At 52.3% G+C, this 19,613-nt stretch overlaps 8 protein-coding genes across 8 annotated transcripts; 5 read left to right on the forward strand and 3 right to left on the reverse strand.

Annotated features, from left to right (window-relative positions):
• Positions 1–74: 74 nt before the first annotated feature.
• On the forward strand, positions 75–3,019 carry kexB (kexin kexB). Its single transcript, XM_073745053.1, has 2 exons — positions 75–1,910; positions 1,962–3,019. The coding sequence occupies exons 1-2, from the start codon at positions 154–156 to the stop codon at positions 2,662–2,664; spliced, it is 2,460 nt and encodes an 819-aa protein (XP_073593956.1). The 5' UTR covers positions 75–153; the 3' UTR covers positions 2,665–3,019.
• Position 3,020: 1 nt separating this feature from the next.
• Positions 3,021–4,979, forward strand: BDW70DRAFT_86571 (sorting nexin-4). Its single transcript, XM_073745054.1, has 2 exons — positions 3,021–3,465; positions 3,548–4,979. The coding sequence occupies exons 1-2, from the start codon at positions 3,175–3,177 to the stop codon at positions 4,718–4,720; spliced, it is 1,464 nt and encodes a 487-aa protein (XP_073593957.1). The 5' UTR covers positions 3,021–3,174; the 3' UTR covers positions 4,721–4,979.
• A 258-nt stretch (positions 4,980–5,237) lies between these two features.
• Positions 5,238–5,660, reverse strand: BDW70DRAFT_161932 (uncharacterized protein; the record flags this gene model as incomplete). The annotated part of the gene is made up of 1 exon (XM_073741058.1): positions 5,238–5,660. The coding sequence occupies one exon, from the start codon at positions 5,658–5,660 to the stop codon at positions 5,238–5,240; it is 423 nt and encodes a 140-aa protein (XP_073593958.1).
• A 962-nt stretch (positions 5,661–6,622) lies between these two features.
• On the forward strand, positions 6,623–8,553 carry BDW70DRAFT_86654 (putative ubiquinone biosynthesis monooxgenase (Coq6)). Its single transcript, XM_073745056.1, has 2 exons — positions 6,623–6,935; positions 7,007–8,553. The coding sequence occupies exons 1-2, from the start codon at positions 6,764–6,766 to the stop codon at positions 8,377–8,379; spliced, it is 1,545 nt and encodes a 514-aa protein (XP_073593959.1). The 5' UTR covers positions 6,623–6,763; the 3' UTR covers positions 8,380–8,553.
• Positions 8,554–10,932: 2,379 nt separating this feature from the next.
• On the forward strand, positions 10,933–14,554 carry creB (ubiquitin C-terminal hydrolase CreB). Its single transcript, XM_073745055.1, has 4 exons — positions 10,933–11,436; positions 11,629–11,769; positions 11,836–11,849; positions 11,904–14,554. Exons 1-4 carry the CDS (start codon positions 11,401–11,403, stop codon positions 14,017–14,019), a joined length of 2,307 nt encoding a protein of 768 aa, XP_073593960.1. The 5' UTR covers positions 10,933–11,400; the 3' UTR covers positions 14,020–14,554.
• Positions 14,555–14,733: 179 nt separating this feature from the next.
• On the reverse strand, positions 14,734–15,724 carry BDW70DRAFT_140361 (YOS1 family protein). Its single transcript, XM_073737592.1, has 4 exons — positions 15,633–15,724; positions 15,511–15,570; positions 15,336–15,446; positions 14,734–15,214 (listed from the first exon to the last, which is right to left on the reverse strand). The coding sequence occupies exons 1-4, from the start codon at positions 15,664–15,666 to the stop codon at positions 15,159–15,161; spliced, it is 261 nt and encodes an 86-aa protein (XP_073593961.1). The 5' UTR covers positions 15,667–15,724; the 3' UTR covers positions 14,734–15,158.
• Positions 15,725–15,839: 115 nt separating this feature from the next.
• BDW70DRAFT_140362 (dolichyl-P-Man:Man(7)GlcNAc(2)-PP-dolichol alpha-1,6-mannosyltransferase) lies at positions 15,840–17,975 on the forward strand. Its single transcript, XM_073737593.1, has 3 exons — positions 15,840–15,873; positions 15,927–16,205; positions 16,264–17,975. Exons 1-3 carry the CDS (start codon positions 15,858–15,860, stop codon positions 17,730–17,732), a joined length of 1,764 nt encoding a protein of 587 aa, XP_073593962.1. The 5' UTR covers positions 15,840–15,857; the 3' UTR covers positions 17,733–17,975.
• On the reverse strand, positions 17,897–19,403 carry BDW70DRAFT_169669 (Dynamitin-domain-containing protein; the record flags this gene model as incomplete). The annotated part of the gene is made up of 3 exons (XM_073742745.1): positions 17,897–19,201; positions 19,252–19,311; positions 19,365–19,403. 3 exons carry the CDS (start codon positions 19,401–19,403, stop codon positions 17,897–17,899), a joined length of 1,404 nt encoding a protein of 467 aa, XP_073593963.1.
• Positions 19,404–19,613: the final 210 nt, after the last annotated feature.

The following is a 19,613-nucleotide window of genomic DNA, read 5'->3' on the forward strand; positions in this document are numbered from 1 at the left end:
CGGTTGTTTCTATCCTCAATCAAACCTTGTGGCGTATTGTCATCATTGCTCTCCAGTCTCTGCTTGCGCCGTCCTCCGATGTCAGGCTGTTAGCTGTCCTTATCTCATCCGTTTGAGAAGTTTCGTTTTCTCCTTCCGTCCTCGCCTTCCATAATGCGTCTCCAAGGTGCAGCAGCGGCCTTGGGCCTCTTCTGTGCTGCGACCGCGTCTCTTCATCCTCGCCGTTCCTACGAGACTCGTGACTATTTCGCCCTCCACCTTGACGCCTCGACGTCCCCGTCGGATGTCGCCGCACGATTAGGTGCTCGCCACGAAGGCCAGGTAGGAGAACTTGACGGTCATCATACGTTCTCCTTACCTAGGGAGAACGGTGCCGATCTCGACGCGCTTCTGGAAGATTTGCAAATCAAGAGAAAGCTGCGACGGCGTGATGGTGATCTCGGCGCTCTCGACAAGAGAGACCAAGACCTCGCCGGCATTCTGTGGTCCCAGAAATTGGCTCCGAAGCAACGGCTGGTGAAACGAACGCCTCCGCCTGAGAAGCTCGCGAGAGATCCCAGCAGCGACGGAGAGGAGAAGGAGGACGTGGAAGCCGTGCAAGCCCGGAGCAAGCTGGTTTCGACGCTCGGTATCGCGGATCCCATCTTTACGAAACAGTGGCACCTGTTCAATACCGTACAAGTTGGCCATGACCTGAATGTTACTGGCGTCTGGCTAGAAGGCATCACCGGGAAAGGCGCAACAGCTGCGATTGTGGATGATGGCTTGGATATGTACAGCAACGACTTGAGCCCAAACTACTTCCCTGAGGGCTCGTGGGACTTCAACGACCACACCGCGGAGCCTAGGCCACGACTTCGCGATGATCGGCACGGCACCAGATGTGCGGGAGAAGTTGCTGCCGCGAGAAACGATGTCTGTGGCGTGGGTGTTGCGTATGACAGTCGGATTGCTGGAATCCGAATCTTGTCCGGACCTATTGACGATACCGATGAGGCTAGCGCCATCAATTATGCTTATCAGGAAAACGATATTTACTCGTGCTCTTGGGGTCCTCCTGACGACGGTGCTACGATGGATGCTCCCGGTATCCTCGTCAGTCGGGCAATTGTCAATGGTGTCCAGAAGGGTCGTGATGGAAAAGGTTCGATTTTTGTCTTTGCAGCCGGCAATGGTGCAGCTTCTGGAGATAACTGCAACTTTGACGGCTATACCAATAGCATTTACAGCATCACAGTGGGAGCGATTGACCGAGAGGGACAGCATCCCCATTATTCAGAGTCCTGCTCCGCCCAGCTTGTGGTTGCTTACAGTAGTGGAATTTCGGATGCAATCTCCACCACTGATGTTGGTACGGACCGGTGCTACTCCGTCCATGGGGGTACATCTGCCGCTGGCCCGTTGGTTGTAGGCGCCATATCTCTTGCTTTGAGTGTTCGCCCCGAACTCACGTGGCGCGACGCCCAGTACATTATACTCGAGACCGCAGTTCCAGTCCACGAAGATGATGGAAGCTGGCAAGTCACTAAGTCCGGAAGGAAATTCAGCCACGATTGGGGATATGGCAAAATCGATGTATATAGTCTCGTGCAAAAAGCCAAGACCTGGGAGCTGGTTAAACCGCAAGCGTGGTATCACTCGCCGTGGTTGAGAGTTCAGCATGAGGTTCCGCAGGGCGACAAGGGTGTCGCTGCGTCCTGGGAAGTGACCGAGCAGATGATGAAGGACGCGAATCTCGAGAAACTCGAGCACGTCACCGTGACCATGAACGTGAACCATACACGCCGTGGTGATTTGAGCGTGGAATTGCGTAGCCCTGAAGGCATAGTCAGCCACCTCAGCACACCAAGAAAGAATGATAACGCAGAGGTCGGATACATTGACTGGACGTTTATGACAGTTGCTCACTGGTATGTACCTTCTCACACGCAGCCACCTGACACTTAATAACTCATAACCAGGGGCGAATCTGGCGTTGGCACATGGACTGTTATTGTTAAAGATTCCACTGTCAATGACAACGTCGGAGAATTCATCGATTGGCGACTCAATCTCTGGGGTATGGCCGTCGATGGATCCAAGCAAAAGTTGCACCCTCTTCCGGACGAACATGACGATGATCATAGCATTGAGGATGCTATTGTTGTTACCACTAGCGTTCAGCCAGCACCCACCGCCACCGAAGCTCCAGTTGAACCCTCACATACCGTTGATCGCCCTGTGAAGGTCAAGCCTACTTCGACAAACCCTGCTTTCGAAACTGAAACCCCTACGCCCACCCCAACCCCGGCCTCGGACAGCTTCCTTCCCTCTTTCTTCCCAACCTTTGGTGCCTCCAAGCACACGCAGGTCTGGATCTACGCTGCGATTAGTTCGATCATCGTCTTCTGCATTGGGCTTGGTATTTACTTCCACGTCCAGCGACGTAGACGTCTTCGCAACGACCGTGACAATTACGACTTTGAAATGATCGAGGATGAGGATGAGGCAAAGGCCATGAATGGGTCGTCCCGTCGCCGTGGTGGTGAACTCTACAACGCCTTCGCTGGAGAAAGCGAAGAGGAGCCCCTATTTAGTGATGAGGATGATGATGAGCCGTACCGAGACCAGACGACAGGTGCTGAGCTGAGGACAAGCGCAGATGATACCCGGAGAAACGACTAGAAATGTCGTGATTGTATTCTTATATTTTATTCATATATCCCGTTCCTCCTGTACCTACGATATTTTCCCGCCTTTTCTGTCCCTAATCGCGATTCTTGGATTACTGCTTTGCTCAGATCAGGATTCTCCATCTCAAAGTAAATGAACAATTGTACATACTGAGCACGAACAGCGAGCATTCGAGCCACAAAGCCCACATTTGAACCTAACAGGTACCTGAGTTCGAAAACTGTTATATTGTTGCTTGGGTTGACTTTGTGGTGGGTGCTTCAGTGTAAGCCTTGGCGATGACGCTGTGCACAGCCATCCCGATTGATCAACTTCACCTCCGCAACTCCCCACGACATCGACGAATCCGACCGATCAGCCTGAGTCTGCTCTTTATTTTTCAATCAATAATCCTCGCTACCCAATACTGAACTTTCATTTTCATTTCTTCGTTACCTTTTTTTGTAGCTTCTCGGCTTCTTTATTCGACTCTTATCGAGAGTCTAGAAGCTCTCCTTCCCCATGGATCATGACGACTTTGATAGCGTCTCGTGGCGCCATGGCCCAGACAGCGATATCTCTCGACCTACAACTTCTGGAACAGATGCCGCAGAATCACCCGAAACCCGTCGCGACCCCAATGGCAAGCGGAGGATGAGCTCGGCGAGTGAGATTCCCCAGGCGGGACCACATGCCGACGCCTTGGATCTCGCAGGTATCGGAGATGGAGTATTAGAATGTCGGGTAGACACTCCAATAAAGGAGAATGATGGTACAAAGGATGCCTACATATCGTACCTGGTTACGACACATGTAAGTGCACATGGAGTGACTTAGTCAAGCTATGCCGCTGCCTAGCGAAGAATCAATTTCAGGCGTTAACTGGAACCATCAGACCGATTTCAAATCCTTTCAGAAAGCTGACTTCGCCGTGCGGAGGCGATTCACCGACTTTGTTTTCCTCTATAAGACATTATACCGAGAATACCCTGCCTGCGCGGTGCCGCCGCTGCCGGATAAACATAAGATGGAATATGTGCGAGGGGACCGGTTTGGAACAGAGTTTACCACGCGGAGGGCATGGTCTCTGCATCGCTTCTTGAAACGCTTAACGCTGCATCCGGTTCTGCGCAGAGCACCTTTGCTAGCTATCTTCTTGGAATCGTCTGACTGGAATGCGCACATGAGGCTACGTGGGTCGCGGGCTTCGACAAGTGGATCGGATGGCGGTGGAACGGGGATATTCGATAACTTCACTGACACATTCGTCAATGCATTCACAAAGGTTCATAAACCAGATCGCCGGTTTATTGAGGTGCGGGAGAAGGCGGACAAACTGGATGAGGATCTGACTCATGTCGAGAAGATTGTGGCCCGAGTTGCGCGGCGGGAAGCTGACTTGGAGACGGACTACAACGATCTGGCGACGCAGTTTCGCAAGCTTGTCCCGCTGGAGCCAGAAGTCGAAGTGCCGCTCCAGGTGTTTGCTGCCTCTGTTGAAGAAACCGCGCGGGGAATCAAGAACCTCAAGGATCACACGGATCAGAACTACCTGGGTTCGCTTCGCGACATGGAAGCCTATATATTATCCGTCAAGTCACTTCTAAAGACCCGCGAGCAAAAGCAGCTCGACTTCGAAGCGCTGGTCGACTACCGCAACAAAGCGGTGGCGGAGCGGGACTCCCTCGCCGCGAATCCATCCTCATACTATGCCTCCAACCCGCTGACTTCATCCCCAGCATCTTTCATCCGATCGAAGATGGAAGATATGCGCGGAGTGGATCACGAGCAATCGCGCCGGGAGCGCATGCGTAAACTTGAGCTACGGATCGACGAGCTCACGCGAGAAGTCGAATCAGCCAAGACCACCTCGGAGATGTTTGACGAAGAGGTCGTCCGGGAAGTGGCCGACTTTGAAAGAATCAAAGCAATCGAATTCCGAGACTCCTTGGGCGCGCTCGCAGAACAACACATTGAGTTTTATCAGGGTGTACTAAATACTTGGGAACGATTTGTGGCTGAGATGGAGGAGGAACAGAGTACGGGGGACGCTCACCCGAACGTATAACCTACATTGTCTGATCCCTTGTCCTCCTCAAGGCTATAATTAGTAGTACGGAGTATATGCTATTCGTCTCATACCATCTGCTACTCAAAGGGCGTACCTTCATCCACCTTGGAATTCTATATCAAATTCCCTTGACCTTAGACCTAGATATCTCTCCCACCTGGAGTCTACCTTACAATACGTTGGCGAACGCCCCAAGCCAGTTCTTGACACCCCTGACACGTTCCCATGATTTTACACCTGGGCCCCGGCCTTCCTGCTTTGTTCAAGCTCTCGCGCCATCCGAAAAAGAAGTTGTGGATATAGCTATCATCCAAAGGTATATTCTCGAGTGGAAGGTAGTGGCTCTAGCCTTTTGTCCTACAAGAAAGCCTTCGTCTACCCCAGTTCCTGCAACCCTAAACGATCAAAACCTCTCCCTAATCCTCTGACTCTCCGCGCACTCAAAATCAATCGGACTCGGGTCACCTCTTGGGTCTGAAATCGCGGGATTTAATGCACGACGCACCCATTCCTTTTATGTCTGGTAAGCATATACCGCTTGACCCGCAAAGCCCGTCTTTGCGGGATAGGAAAGACTGAAGAGATCATTTAATGAGAAGAAAATAATACACACCTCCCGATAGATCTGGTTGAGCGTCTTATTCTTATTCTTATTTTTGTTTGCATCAGGCGATCCCGTGTCAGCACCTTCTTCCCCAGCCATAAACTGGAAATAGACCTCCTGGTCGTAATTGACGGAGAATGGCGCCTTAGGGTCATGGGCAAAGTTAGCGCCGAGACCGGGGTAGAGCGAAGAGGATTGGGAGTTGGACTGCGTTTGTTTCTTTGTTTGGGCAGAGGTAGTGGTGGAGTCTGCTGGGTTGGAGGCCGAGGTTGAGGCTGAAGCTAATGCTGAAACAGAGCGATCTCCAGGATCTGAGGTCTTGGTGTCTGTCATGGTTGTTGCCTACCTTGCCTGCCTTGCCTGCCTTGCCTGCCTGTGCCTGGTAGGATCGTAAGGATGCGGAGGAGGAATGGTTCGTGGGTGGGTAACGGGGGGTTATAGATATCAGACGAAGATCATGTAGGCAGTGTAGGTAACTATAGGTAAGAGGTACCCAGGCCCTGAGGGTCCAGGCCACGACACCAAACCACCGGTTGCAGTGTGGGTGATATAGTAATCGGAACAGCAGCACCTACAGGGCCCAGACACCTATTAAGTCTACTTGCAAGTACGCCATTATCTGAATCTGGATAGATGATGTGGCCAAGGATTTGCCACTCACAAGGCAATTGCAGCTCAGCTGGATTGCTTATCTGGTACGTACACAAGTACTTAGTATCCCACGCAGCAATTCATAAGGAAGATCACAGCGCAGCAAAGATGGAACTCTGAGTTCCGCAAGCGAATGACTGATTGATGGGAGCGTGGCGCAGCGTCTTTCGCGTCTCACCGGCGGTGGCAGTGAGCTGCATGCACTCATTCTAGTGCCTGAATAGCCCTGCCCTGTGGAAATACATATGCATCATGCAGGAGGATGATCTATAATTAGGGTGTGCTTTATTATCGCTTGTTTCCTGGGCAGTTCTGGCAAATATGTACCTACCTCTATGTAGTGTAACTGGGGCTGGTGGCCAGGTTACGGAACTAGTAACGGCGAATATCGGAGCATATCTAAGTAGGGTGGTTTGAATAGAGCACCGACGACTCGTTTTTTGCAGCTGGAGCTGCAGAGGTCTGTTTGAGGCGATGGATAAGCAGATCCCGGATGCACGCATCCTGTGAGCGTCCGAACTCCCAAGGGAAAGATAGCCTTTGTAAGAGCAACGCCGCGGGTACCGGGGCCTAGGCAGCGCTCTTGAGCAGGCTGATGGTAGCCCGGATGCTAAGAATAGCGATCCATAGAGGTCGGTTGGGACACGAGTAGTACAGCGTGTAGGAAGGAGGTTTGAGCGTTGAGCGTTGTGTTTGTCCTGTTTGCAGTGATCTCATGATCGACCGAGCATGAAATACTGTATCCGGGAATCTTGGGCGGAATTGACTTCAACCATCCACTCATTATGCGGCCATTATCTGCTTCTGCCCTGCGGCCGTACGTCTGCCCTTCGTGCCGATCCGCGCGTGTCTTGAATCGGCGGAGATTCGGCTCGGAACATGCGCCGGTGACGGATATATACGATGTAGTCTGTGTTGGAGGTGGTCCTGCCGGTCTGGCGCTGCTGGCTGCTCTCCGTATGTCATTGCTCGATCGTCTGGCATTTTTACTACAAAATGGGCTCAGGGTATACTAATAAGACGGACAGGCGCATCCCCGGCGACGTCGAAGTTGAAGGTCGCACTCGTGGAATCGCAGGACCTAGACAAAGCCCGCTCGTGGAAGCTCGATCCGCACCAGTTTTCCAACCGCGTCAGCAGCCTCACGCCCTCGTCGGTGTCATTTCTACAGAAGATTGGTGCTTGGGATCACTTGGATGTCTCACGGACGCAGCCTTACCAGGCTATGGAAGTGTGGGATGGAGAGACGGGGTCCAAAATCTCGTTCGACTGGTCCATGGAAACCTCGCCGTTTGAGGACCTCCGCACCGTTGCGACGATGACGGAGAACGCCAACCTCGTGCACGCGCTGCTCTCGCGGATTGCTGCGTCTGGGGATGAAAATCTTTCCATGTTCTCTCGATCCACAGTCTCCTCGATTGAGAACGGCGCGGCGAATGGGCCCAATGGCGCGGATCTCTCGGCGTGGCCGGTTCTCTCTATCGCACCGGCTGGGTCAGAGAGCTCGAATGCACCAGCTTCCCGGATCGCCGCTCGACTCCTAGTTGGAGCGGACGGCATTAACAGCCCCGTCCGCCAGTACGCCGACATCACCACAGACGGCTGGGACTACCAGCGCCACGGCATCGTCGCAACCCTCTCCCTCGCCGACCAAATTCCTCCTCCGTTCCCTATCGGCACGCGGACAGCATACCAGCGCTTTCTGCCTGCCCTCGGTGGCCCGATCGCCCTTCTCCCGCTCCCAAACAACAACGCCACCCTTGTCTGGTCCACGACGGTCGAAAACGCAGCTTACCTCAAGTCCCTATCGCCGGGCGCCTTCATTGCCATGGTCAACGCGGCTTTCCGCCTGGGCATGCCAGATCTACGGTACATGATGCGCATTGAGCGCCCCTCATCCTCGTCGGTCACAAACCTCGACGAAGGCCTGCACGAGGACGAACTCACCTGGCGCCTACAGCACACTCCATCCCCCTCTCATCTCCCTCCAATGGTCACAGGCGTGCAAGAAGGCAGCGTCGCCTCATTCCCACTACGCTTCCGCCATGCGTCAACGTACATCTCACCACGCGTAGCCCTAGTCGGCGATGCTGCACATGTCATCCACCCTCTTGCCGGTCAGGGCCTAAACCTCGGCCTGGGCGATGTGGCCTCCCTCTCCAGAACAATCGAGTACGCTGTGACGCACGGGATGGATATAGGCGATATCCTCACACTCGAGAGATATACGGCTGAGCGGTACGCCACGAACGCGAAGATCGGCGGCACTTGCGATGTCCTGCACAAGCTTTATAACGTGCCCGGCCAGGGGCCTGTTGCGTGGGGGCGGAGTCTGGGGTTTGAGATTATTGACCGAGTACCCTTTTTGAAGGGGTTTCTGATGAGGAACGCGGATTCGTGAGGGTGTTTTGCTTCTGTAGCCAGCCGTCTGTTGCGATCTTTACTGTACTTCTAGGACATCTATGTAACCATATTTTCCCCCTATCATCAAGCAGTATGCTCCTCTAGACATCTCGCTGATTGCTTTAGCAGATTGAGGTGATTCTCACCTAAGTACAAGACGTCAAGTTTAAATAGTCCAATCGCTTACGGCATGATCTCACCACTCCGAATCACCCCAGTAGAAGCTCGAACAAGTGACGGAAAGATGTTGATGATAATCGATTATTCCGAGATAAACCGGCTTGGATGAAATGTATAGGCAAACTACCCCGCAGCATATACACTGAAAAACGCTTATTTACGTGATTTACGACTCTTGATACCTAAACGACCTGTGGACCCATACGGCCAGTGCAAGACTGCCAGATGTTCTTGTGGTTTGTCTGGATCCGTACCTGAACCTCCAATAAGGCGATTGATCTGATCAATTCTAGAAGATCTCCAACCAAGCCTGAGAATGTTGTCGATAAACCTGATTGCACTGACACCATGCATAGTAAGCAGGATGGATAGTTGGTGGTTGGTTGCACATAATTGACGCAGTGGAGCGAGGTTCTCCATGTCGGTGCATTAAGATGTCGATACTGTCGACCTATCAGACCCTACGATTTGTTTACCCCATACTCTGCTTCCGAGTTGAGTTTTATAGTCAAATGAACTCTCTTTCGGCATAAACCCCTATGAAGCGACGTGGTTGTTTGTCTAGCTGTACAGTATACAGTATTGCACTAGTGGTAGGTATGGGATAGATTTCACAGTTCAACCGGCTTCGAGACTCGCTATAAAAACCTAATAAAACCTAATATATTCGACCTGATTGAGACAGGTTGAGACGGTTACGAAGTGCAAGCTTCAGGCTTGACCCATGCGTCCAAATAGGCTGATTCCACGACCTGCGGTTGCACGGCGACCGCACCGCCAGATCTCGCGTAGAGCTGACAAACCCGGTGACAAGCCAAATGACGCTAGTGCCACAAAGTTGGGGTCAATTGGCGCTGGATCGCAGTTAATTGTTTGATTGGCTAGGACGCATTCATGTCGATGCTGGAATTCCACGTGGTTCGGCGTCGGATTTCCTAGTGCGATACAACCTGGCAGGCCCGCGCGCTTCGGTGTATGACGTCTCTGCCAGAATATCTGGGGTATCATGAGACAGACGACTCCTCCCCCATGGAGGCTGGAAGCTTACTGGAGACAAGATGACAGCCGTCCTTTGTCCACGGTGGTTACTGCCGGGTGGCAGAGCGCGGTGGCTGTCTTGCTTGCTCCACATTTAAAAACGCCCGCCAAGAGCGCCGCCCAGTCGGAGACTTTGTTAAATCACGCACTAAATCCGTCCATCTCCTCTCAGTCTGACACGCTGAAGTAATCGCTAACCGCGCCTGGAGAGGTGCAGTCTCAAATCAGACTGGAGTTTGTATTGTCGCAGTGCTGACTGGCGGACGAGGTCTGATAGTGACCTGGGATGCCGCCCTCGAACAACTCGAAGTTCGAACGGTCGCTGCCGTTGCAGTTGCACAGAATGACTCGTGGACAACTGAGAGGCTAAGCCATGCCAATGGGCTGGCAACGAATCAAAGGCCCAGTGGACATATTGAATGTAACCGTGCTTGCGTGGGATGATAGCAACCGCTGCTATTTATCCGGAGGATCTCCTGCCGCGTCGAAATTGGTGGAATTAGCACTCCGTGGTACGGGACGAGTACCTGAACGCTGTGCGCCGCTCTGGCTGGATTCCTTCGTCTAACCTTATGGTCAAAGTGGCATGTTGGAATGTGTGTGAATGCGTGCACAGGTGCGACGGGGCAATTGTAAGCATCTCGTCTCACCGTCGCCAGCGGGGTGCGGGCTTCGATCGCGCATCTGGAAGTCCCGTAGCCGCCCGGGGAGTGCACTAAATAGAAGCACGTTGCACAGGGAGCCGAGTAGACAAACTCTCGATTCTCGAAACCTTTCTGGAAGTTTGGTGCATGCGAGTCCCATGCGAGTCTCGTGCTGAGGTGAGCATCGTAAGGCCCAATCGATCCTGGGGGCGAAATCCAGGCTCACCACCTCCGCAGAGGTCAAGAGGGCAAGCTGACCCTGCAGACGGGCGAATTCGCAGGCGAATTCGCCTCCGTCTTATATCGACATCGACGACGACCTCGTCGTCGCATGTTGGCTGTCCAGTCTCGTGGGTGGGATGGAGAAGGATATGGGTGGCCGTAATTACCATACGATAAGAGTGATCAAAGGGCGGGCGCAAACGGCCACCTCAGTCAGAATTTGGAAAATGACATTCAATAGTCAGACTAATAATCAGAAGATGTAGTCACTAGTAGTCAGTGAGAGAGCAGTGATCATTAGCTTGCTTCCCCTCGTTCTCAGCGCTCTCGGACCCATCCACCGTCGTCATTCAGATTACCGTCACCGTCACTGTCAGTTTGTACGGAGTCCACCCGGCCTGGAGAGCCCGGAGGTACAGCGGCCTCGCCCCATCGTTCTCCCTCTCCTCAATCACTCTCGTTCTGCCTCGTTCACCCTCTTCTTCAGTCTTTCACTTCTCCTCCGCCGTCTCGCATTTCTATCCTCCTATCTCTGGCCACGGACCTTATTCAGACCCAATCTCGCTCTTCCTCGGCCATTCGATCGATCGGCTTATCGTCCTTAGATTCCGCCCTCACGTTTCCGCCCCATATTCTTCCGTTCGCTCGCCCACTTCCCCAGTCTCTGTTCGCCTGGTCCGTGAGATTCGTCCACTGCTCCAGATCTTTCTTTGTCATCCTTCATAACGCCTTTTCGTTGTGCGTCGCCCAATTCATCGCGCCGCCTCCTCGACTCTTCGCCGCTTTGGCCCGTTCTGACTCCGGCGCATACTTGAATCGATCGTGGATTATCTAGGCAGCACTTGCGTTGTTTAGCGAACTGGGTAGCGGCTCTTTTCCCCGCGCCGTCGCCAGATGACGGCGGTCATTACGGCTCTAGGGAATTGGTGATAATCATGGGGTCGTTTCTGAAAAGTTTCCGAAAAGATGTGGTGAGTGCATGTTCTATGCCCTGGCTGCCCTCGAGGTCTACCCTGATTTTACCTCAACCCGCCCTTGGTTCACCGTTGCCGGCCGAGTCCTGTGCGCCTGGTTTCCATAAGCCGCGGGTGCGATATGGGCTACGTATACTTTGCATTCGGGTCCGTCGCCGTTTTACTTTAGCAATGCTGATTGTCCGCTAGGGATCTGCCGCACCTTCTGTTGGGGCACCGCCCCCAAAGAAGGAGCCCCAACCACTTCCGATGACCCCGTTAGAGAAAATGCTTACCGAGCTGGGCCCGATACGAAGTGATGGCAGCGACAAGTTCTATGGAATGGAAAACGTAAGTGTGCATTAAGGTTTCTCCCACGAATCTCCGCTGAGTCTCCGCTGACTTCGTATGTAACAGTTCGGAAACACTTGGTAGGCTGCTACTTCAGAATCTGAAACCCGATACAGGTTACTGATACGTGACAGTTATTGCAACTCGATATTACAGTGTCTTTACTATTCTGTCCCCTTCCGAGAAGCCGTTCTTAACTACCCCAAGCGGACGCCGATCGAGGATTTAGAAGCAGCGCTCGCAAAAGCCCTTCGGTATCAGGATCCAAATGCCCGCCTGGAAGCGGAAGCGCTGGCAGAAAAGCAGAAGGCCGCCAACTCCCCACGGCCTGGACAGCCTCCGAACCCGCAGCAGAAGCCAGAAGATAAGGATTCGCCGGAGTACAAGAAGAAGTTGGCCCTGCAAACGCTCCCTCTCCTCGAGACTACTGATAACTCAGTCAGTTATGGTATACCAGAGTCATTATTTTCTTCACTGAAGGATATGTTCGAGTCCATTGTGGGGAGTCAGTCACGAATTGGGATAATCCGGCCGCAGCATTTCTTGGAGGTGCTCCGTCGCGAAAATGAGATGTTCCGGACAGCCATGCATCAGGATGCTCACGAGTTTCTCAACCTTTTGCTCAACGAGGTAGTTGTGGACGTGGAGAAAGCCGCCGCAAAACTATTAGAGAGCCCCCAGCCCGCGAGTGACGTTTCAGATACCGTCATTCCTTCGTCTAGTTCAGGTTCCAGAACGCCAAACACCACACGGTGGGTCCACGAACTGTTTGAGGGTCTTCTTACCTCTGAGACACAATGCCTCACTTGCGAAAAAGCGTCTCAACGGGATGAAGTCTTTCTAGATCTGTCGGTGGATCTGGAGCAGCATTCGTCGGTTACCTCATGTTTGAGGAAGTTCTCGGCGGAGGAAATGCTCTGTGAGAGGAACAAGTTTCACTGTGACAACTGTGGCGGACTACAGGAGGCAGAGAAGAGGATGAAGATTAAGCGTCTACCCCGAATTCTGGCTTTGCACTTGAAACGTTTCAAATATACCGAAGACCTGCAGCGACTACAGAAACTCTTCCATAGAGTTGTCTACCCGTACCATCTTCGTCTGTTCAACACGACTGATGACGCTGAGGATCCCGATCGTCTTTACGAGTTATATGCGGTTGTCGTACACATCGGCGGCGGACCTTACCATGGACACTACGTTTCGATCATCAAGACCCAGGATAGAGGTTGGCTGCTTTTCGATGATGAAATGGTGGAGCCTGTGGATAAGAACTATGTACGCAACTTCTTTGGTGACAAACCAGGGTTAGCCTGCGCGTATGTGCTTTTCTATCAGGAGACAACCATGGAGGCCGTGATGAAGGAGCAAGAGCAGGAGAACACAGAGCCGCCTGTTGAAGTGAATGCTTCTACATTGAAGCAGAACGGGTTTGCCTCCTCGGCAACACTTGCTCACGTCCACAGCGCTTCTCAGGTCCCAACATACGAGGACCATGACCGTTTCACGGGCTTAAAACGAGCTCCAACCGCACCACAACTATCAACGCATCTTGAACATACTACCACAGACTCAGAAAGTCTACCCTCCCCCGCTCCTGCTCCTGCTCCTGCTCCTCTTACTTCACTACCCCCTATACCGCCAATCCCAGAGACACCACCCGCTCCGCTAACATCGCGAAAGAGCGATTTGCAGTCTAAAAAAGAACGGCTCAAAGAAGAGAAGGAGCGGAAGGCGGCCGAGAAAGAAAAAGAGAAGCAGCGCCGAAAAGAGATTGAGACAAGACTCAAAGATCGGCAACGGCGCGAAGACGACGACTTGAAGGCAGCTCTCGAGGCAAGCAAGGTGACAAAAGAAGATGAAGATCGACGCAATCACGCCGAGAACGGTACCTCTAAGAAGAATGCCGGTGGTCTTGGACGATTCAGAAGTCTTAGCCAGCGCTTAAGCACCAAAGAAAGCCGTACATCTCTGTCACGAATCCCGCCGCTTCCGAATGGAAATCACACTCTGAGCAAAGTCCCAGATGAGTCTGAGCAAACGCATCCGAAGTCACCATCACCGCCGGCGCCGTTGTCGCGACCAGCATCACAGCCACTGAATGACGATCTCTTACGTTCTCCCCGCGCTGAGACCCTCGCAGTTCCTACAGAACAGGAGCATATTAAAAACTCAAAGCACGACCGGTCGAGTCATGGCAAGTGGCGAAGCTTTAGCCTCAGAAAGAAGTCCTTCAATATCCTATCATCATGAGTTGTGCCGTTTCTTCCTGGTGTATCCACCTCTTGTGCACATACATTCCACCAACGTACATATATTCCTCTATGTATCATCACATTTCTCATCCCCATCCCCTTCCCTTCACAGCTGGACCATACGCAGCACGTCTGGTATGAACACTGTCCGGTTCATGTGTTATTTGCATGTTTTCTCCTGGGTATGGGTGCATGTATTCATCTTGCGGCATTTGACTCGCATATCGATCTAGCAGATCTAGCAGATCTTTGTTTATCTACGTCTATTCTCTGCGCTTGGTCCATCTATTTGTGATATCCGTGTCTGGGTCACAGAGCTCGGCGAATACGGCGTTTGGGGCGAATGTAATGTTCTTTCTGTTCTTTTTGTGACACAATATATGCCCACAAGACTTCATTCTTTTTCAGCAAAGGCTGTCGCTACAGTCCGGTACCTACGGAGTTACTTAGCTAGGGTATCAGGGTCGAGGGACATGTAGGGTAATCTTAGCATTTTTTAGATGAATAAAAAGGCGGTTTGCGTCACTTAGTCATCGCTTCCTCAGTCGCTTCCTCAGTTTGGGATTATAGCGCGAGAGAATGCCCATACCCAGGGCATCTGCATCATGTGGAGTTACTTAGACCTCTCCTCCAATCTATGAGTGGCTCGTTACATGCTGGGCCTAAGCCGAACAGAATGAATAGGTATTTTCGTGTTCATATCATCATGCATCCGGATAATGTGCTAAGAACAGATAGTATAGAGTACTTTATTATACCACCAAATCATCGCGCGTTGCAAAATCAGTTTAGCCTGTGGAGTTTCTGGCTTCAGCGGGAGCTCCTGAGAAGCTCCTCTTGTGACCCCGGCAATAAGGCATGGTATTACCGTTTAAGCAGATGCTGACTCTCTCCTTCACCAGCAATAGAGCCTTTCCACAAATGCGCAACGGGTGAAGTAAGGTTAGGCGGCAGTGATTCGGTACGTGACAAGTTGCGTTGGTAGGTAGGCTGTAAGTGACTAGCTGGAACAATGCGATACGTTGTATTGTTTCTTGTCCCGTCTATCCTTCTGTTTCTGCGCGGCGCGAGTGGAGGAAATACAAATCAATTGTAGAGAAGAAAAAGGGCGAGAGACGTCGCTGGCGAGAGGTCAGGTCATCCGAGGATGAGTTCGTAGACGATGATTATTGTGTTTATCACGATTAGAGGTACTGTTTTCCACGTTTTAGTATGGCCATGCAACCAGCGCAACCCCCCTCCCCACATAACCACGAAACGATTATGTGGAAGACAGAGACTGAAAATAAAGTCGGGAGGAGAGTAAGCACGTACTCCGCATCACAGTTCTTATGCTAGCAATCAGATTAATCGTCTTCGCTTTCACGCTCGTGCTGTCGTATGTAGCGCCGAAGGCAGGGTCGGCAGCTTGTCGGCCCCAGCCGACTAATGAAGGAATAATTATTAGCTGCTGTAACTGATTACGTTCGTAGAATAGGATGGAGCGTACTGCGAGCAAGGAAACGGTCTTCAGAGAGGATTGCGATGGAGTTGGTTATGAGGATTATCACTGCGGAGAAGAGAGTCAGTTCCGGAGCTCGACTTGGGGAAAGCGACACAAGGGATGCGGACCGTAGACAAGTCTTCCGAGGCCGAAGAAGGACATTGTGAGGGTATAGTTCGTTTTAGGATCGGTGTGGTTGGAAGGAAGGAGGTGAGAGAGGGGAGGTGAAGAAGCTAAGTAAAGTGAAGCTGCCAGATTGAGTTGACTGACGGCATACGTACTTACTGGCCTTCCGAGAAGGCTCCGCTCCAACTTTCTTACAATAGTCGACACCTTGATTGTCTGCGCGCACCATGTGGAGGAATGTTGGTAAGGTCAATGCGATGCTATATTATCTTCAACAAAAACTAATTTAAGGCTAGGCTATCTGCTGCTCCTCGCTTCCATCCCAGTGCTCGTCCTCCTTCATCTGTCGATCGCTCCGTACACAAAAGTAGAAGAGTCGTTCCATATCCAAGCCATCCACGACATAGAGACCTATGGAATCCCTACGCACAATGTCAAGGATGTACTGCAGGCTGAATATGATCATTTCACGTTTCCAGGTGCTGTTCCTCGGACGTTCGCCGGTGCAGTCGCTCTCTCTGGTCTCTCGTCGCCGATTATCTGGTTGAAGCATGATATCGACCGGCAGTTCGTTGGTAGGTATCTTTGGCTGTGTATCCTCTTGAAAGATTACTGACCAGTGCTACGCACCAGCTCGGGCAATCCTAGGCTTGTTCAATGCCTCCTCACTTCTTTACTTTGCCAGCAGTTTGCGCCGCGCGGCTGGGAGAGCCACTGCTATCTGGTACCTTTTGTTTCAAGCCAGTCAGTTCCACGTTCTATACTATGCATCGCGGACCTTATCCAATATGTTCGCGTTTGGTATGACCACCTTCGCTCTGGCATCTCTCCTCCCAGGACCTGTGAGCTCAGCCACGTATCGCAAGCGAAGCAGGGTTGCTCTGTACCTGATCACAATCGCGGGCATTGTCTTCCGCGCTGAACTGGCGCTGTTCCTGGCAACGCATACCCTCTTCCTTCTTGCTTCTGGACGCATCAGCATTCAGCGCGAGATCATTCCCGCCGGCGCTCTGGGCCTTGTCCTTGGTCAAGCCATCACACTGCCGATAGACTCATTCTTCTGGCAGCAATATCCACTCTGGCCAGAATTCGCAGCATTCAAGTTCAATGTTGTCGCCGGCCAGGCTTCCGCTTGGGGCACGCATCCATGGCACTACTACTTCACCAACGCGCTGCCCCGTCTCCTCCTAAACCCCCTAACCTATCTCATCGGTATCCCTATATCCCTGCTGCAACCTGCAACCCGTGGCATCGCCACATCCATCCTCATGCCATCACTCGCCTATATCGCCATTTACTCCATCCAACCACATAAGGAATGGCGATTCATTGTCTACTCAATTCCATCCTTAACGGCTGTCGCCGCGCTAGGTACATCATACATCTGGACGCACAGGACTAAATCCCTCATCTACCGCTTCCTGTCACTGGGAATGATTGTCTCAACACTCTGTTCTTTCCTCTTGTCAACATTTGTCCTCCTCCCAGCATCGTCGGCAAACTACCCCGGCGCACACGCCCTCAACGCCCTCCACAATCACGTCCTCAGCGCAGCGCCGAAAAGCGCGTGGGGACAGCACGGACCAATCCCTGTCTCTGTGCACCTAGGAAACCTCGCCTGTCAAACAGGCGTCACGCGTTTTCTCCAACTCTCCGATGATCGCAGTGAACAACGCGGATCCAATATTTCATCCACAATATCATGGTCGTACGATAAATCCCCACCTCCCACATCCCTTTCCGCAAGACAAACCTTCTGGTCCCGCTTTGATTACGTCCTTCTTGAACCACACGAAGCAGAGGCCCTCCTCTCCCTCTCCGGTTCCCCGACCGAGTACGCGTACTCACAGAGCTATGCGTGGGAAACCGTTGACTCAGTCACAGGGTTTGCGGGGCTGCATGTTCTGAGACCTGGTGAGGAGGCCAGAGGTGGTGTAGAGGAGGGGGTATTAAAGTGGCTTTTTGGAGGGAAAGTAAATGAGTGGGGAATTTTGGACTCCTGGAAGAAGCTCAGGGAGAATGTTCGGAGGAGCGTCACGAGAGGTTGGTGGGTTGAAGTCAAGATGACGGAGAGGATTAGAATTCTAGGGAGGGTTAGATAGCTGATGGATAGCAACATTTTGTTTTGCGCTGAAATGTATTAGGTTGCTGATTATAGTTTCGATGTACATATAGACTAGAAACGTTCTGCATTGCTCTTTCTTCCATGCTACCATAATCTATCACCGGGTATCTGCAGCAGCTCTCTTACACTATATTAAGTACTTCACTTTCCACTCTCCAACTTCTCCATTCTCTTTTCTAGATCCCTTACCCACGGTTCAACAGACTCGATATTACTCTTCAGCGCTGCCTCACTCTGAGTCATCTTCTCCTCAACAACCTTCAACCCCTCCCGCCACTGCTCAATCTCCCCCACCATATCAGCTTGGCGCTTTTCCAGCTCGTCTAGTGATTCCGCGGCCTGCGCGGCACCGGCATGGATGGCGCGGAGAGAGCGCAGGCGTTCTAAAACACTGGGGAGAATGGGATGAAGAGATTGAATGGTAGGGAGAGTGGCGTAGAGTGCTTGAATCTTTGTCGCTTGCTCGTCGCGCTGAGCAGCTTGCTCGGGATCGATGGGGGAGGAGAAATCAGATGCAGTGCGATGGCGCGAACTGTGCGCAGCCTTTGCGGAATCGAGTGCACGTTTGCGCGCTGACGCGAGTGCTTCAGCGTCTGCTGTCAGCTTCCTGACGCGGGTAGAAAGCAACTCGAGGTGCGGGGTTGTGACGGCGGTTGAGGTTGCGGCAGCGGAGGTTGTCGGTACTGCGGGGATAGGGGTCGGTCCGACGAGAAGGGTGATGAGTGTTGAGAGGCGGGAGTTGAGATGGTCGAGTGCTGGAAGGACTGGTTGGAGCGGCGGTTCTGAAGATCCTTCAGTGACAAAAGGGTTCAATGAGGTTGATACGCCCATCGCCGATTCGATGAGAGCTAGTCGGGTGTCAAAGGACGCAGCGTGGGAGAGGATGCCAGCGACGGGAACAGTGGTTTCGGCTTCGGTGCTTGCTGTGGCCTTGCTCTGGCCCGCACTGACTTCGGACGCCTGTGTAGGTGCTGATGCAAGCTTCTGGGATATCAAAGCGGCTGCTGAGTGAGGCTGCGACAAACCCCGGGAGGAGGCGTAGAGGTTATCCAGTGCCTGACTGAGCTTCTCGACGCTATCATCTGATGTGTCCTTCGCCTCGCCTGAGACATCGCCGGACTCGCTTGTCGGAGGGTACTGAGACGCCGCCATCTCATCCTTCAATTCCTCCACCTCACGCTGCAAACGTGCGAGTTTCCTTTCCACGCTCTCAGTTTCCTCATCGCTGTCTTCGCCATCTGCGAGGGTGTCCTTCTGCCTCTGTCGGCTCTTGCTCCTGTACGATTTTCGCTTCGTAGCAATGCTGTCTGAAAAGTTTACATGACGGGCGTCGACCGTAGCTCCGAGGAAATGGGCGCGCGCTTCATCCGCATTGACGGGGTCCCTGTCAATATCCGAGTCCGAACTGGTGTCGTCTGCATTTGAGGCTGTGCGAAGTGTAGCTGTCTGCCGTTGTATTAGAGATTAGGTCAGTTCAGGATGCTGGTACTAGCTACCGGGACGGTGGAGGCTTCGTCTGTTAAGTCCGGGGTTTCGTAGATATCGGGAGCGAGATCCTGGGGGAGTCAGCTAAGAAAAAGATACATTGATTCGTAATATATAAGCTTACCAGGTCCGGGAGACCAGCATATTTCTTGTTGAAAGCCATAGCTAGAATAATGAAGGATCTTGTTTGTCCTGTCCTGACTTGATTGTATGGAAGCTTGTGTTTGGGTCCAGACCACGTGAAAGGGGAAGTTTTGGCCTTGTTGCCTGGGCCAGAAACTCTAGTTACTCTCCGCCGAAGGGCACAAAGGAGTAGCACAACGACCCCCAGTACACAATACAAAGCACTCAACGATCGTCATCAGGTAACAAT

Source organism: Aspergillus foveolatus, assembly GCF_047715535.1.
Source record: "Aspergillus foveolatus strain CBS 279.81 unplaced genomic scaffold BDW70scaffold_42, whole genome shotgun sequence".
NCBI lineage: Eukaryota > Fungi > Ascomycota > Eurotiomycetes > Eurotiales > Aspergillaceae > Aspergillus > Aspergillus foveolatus.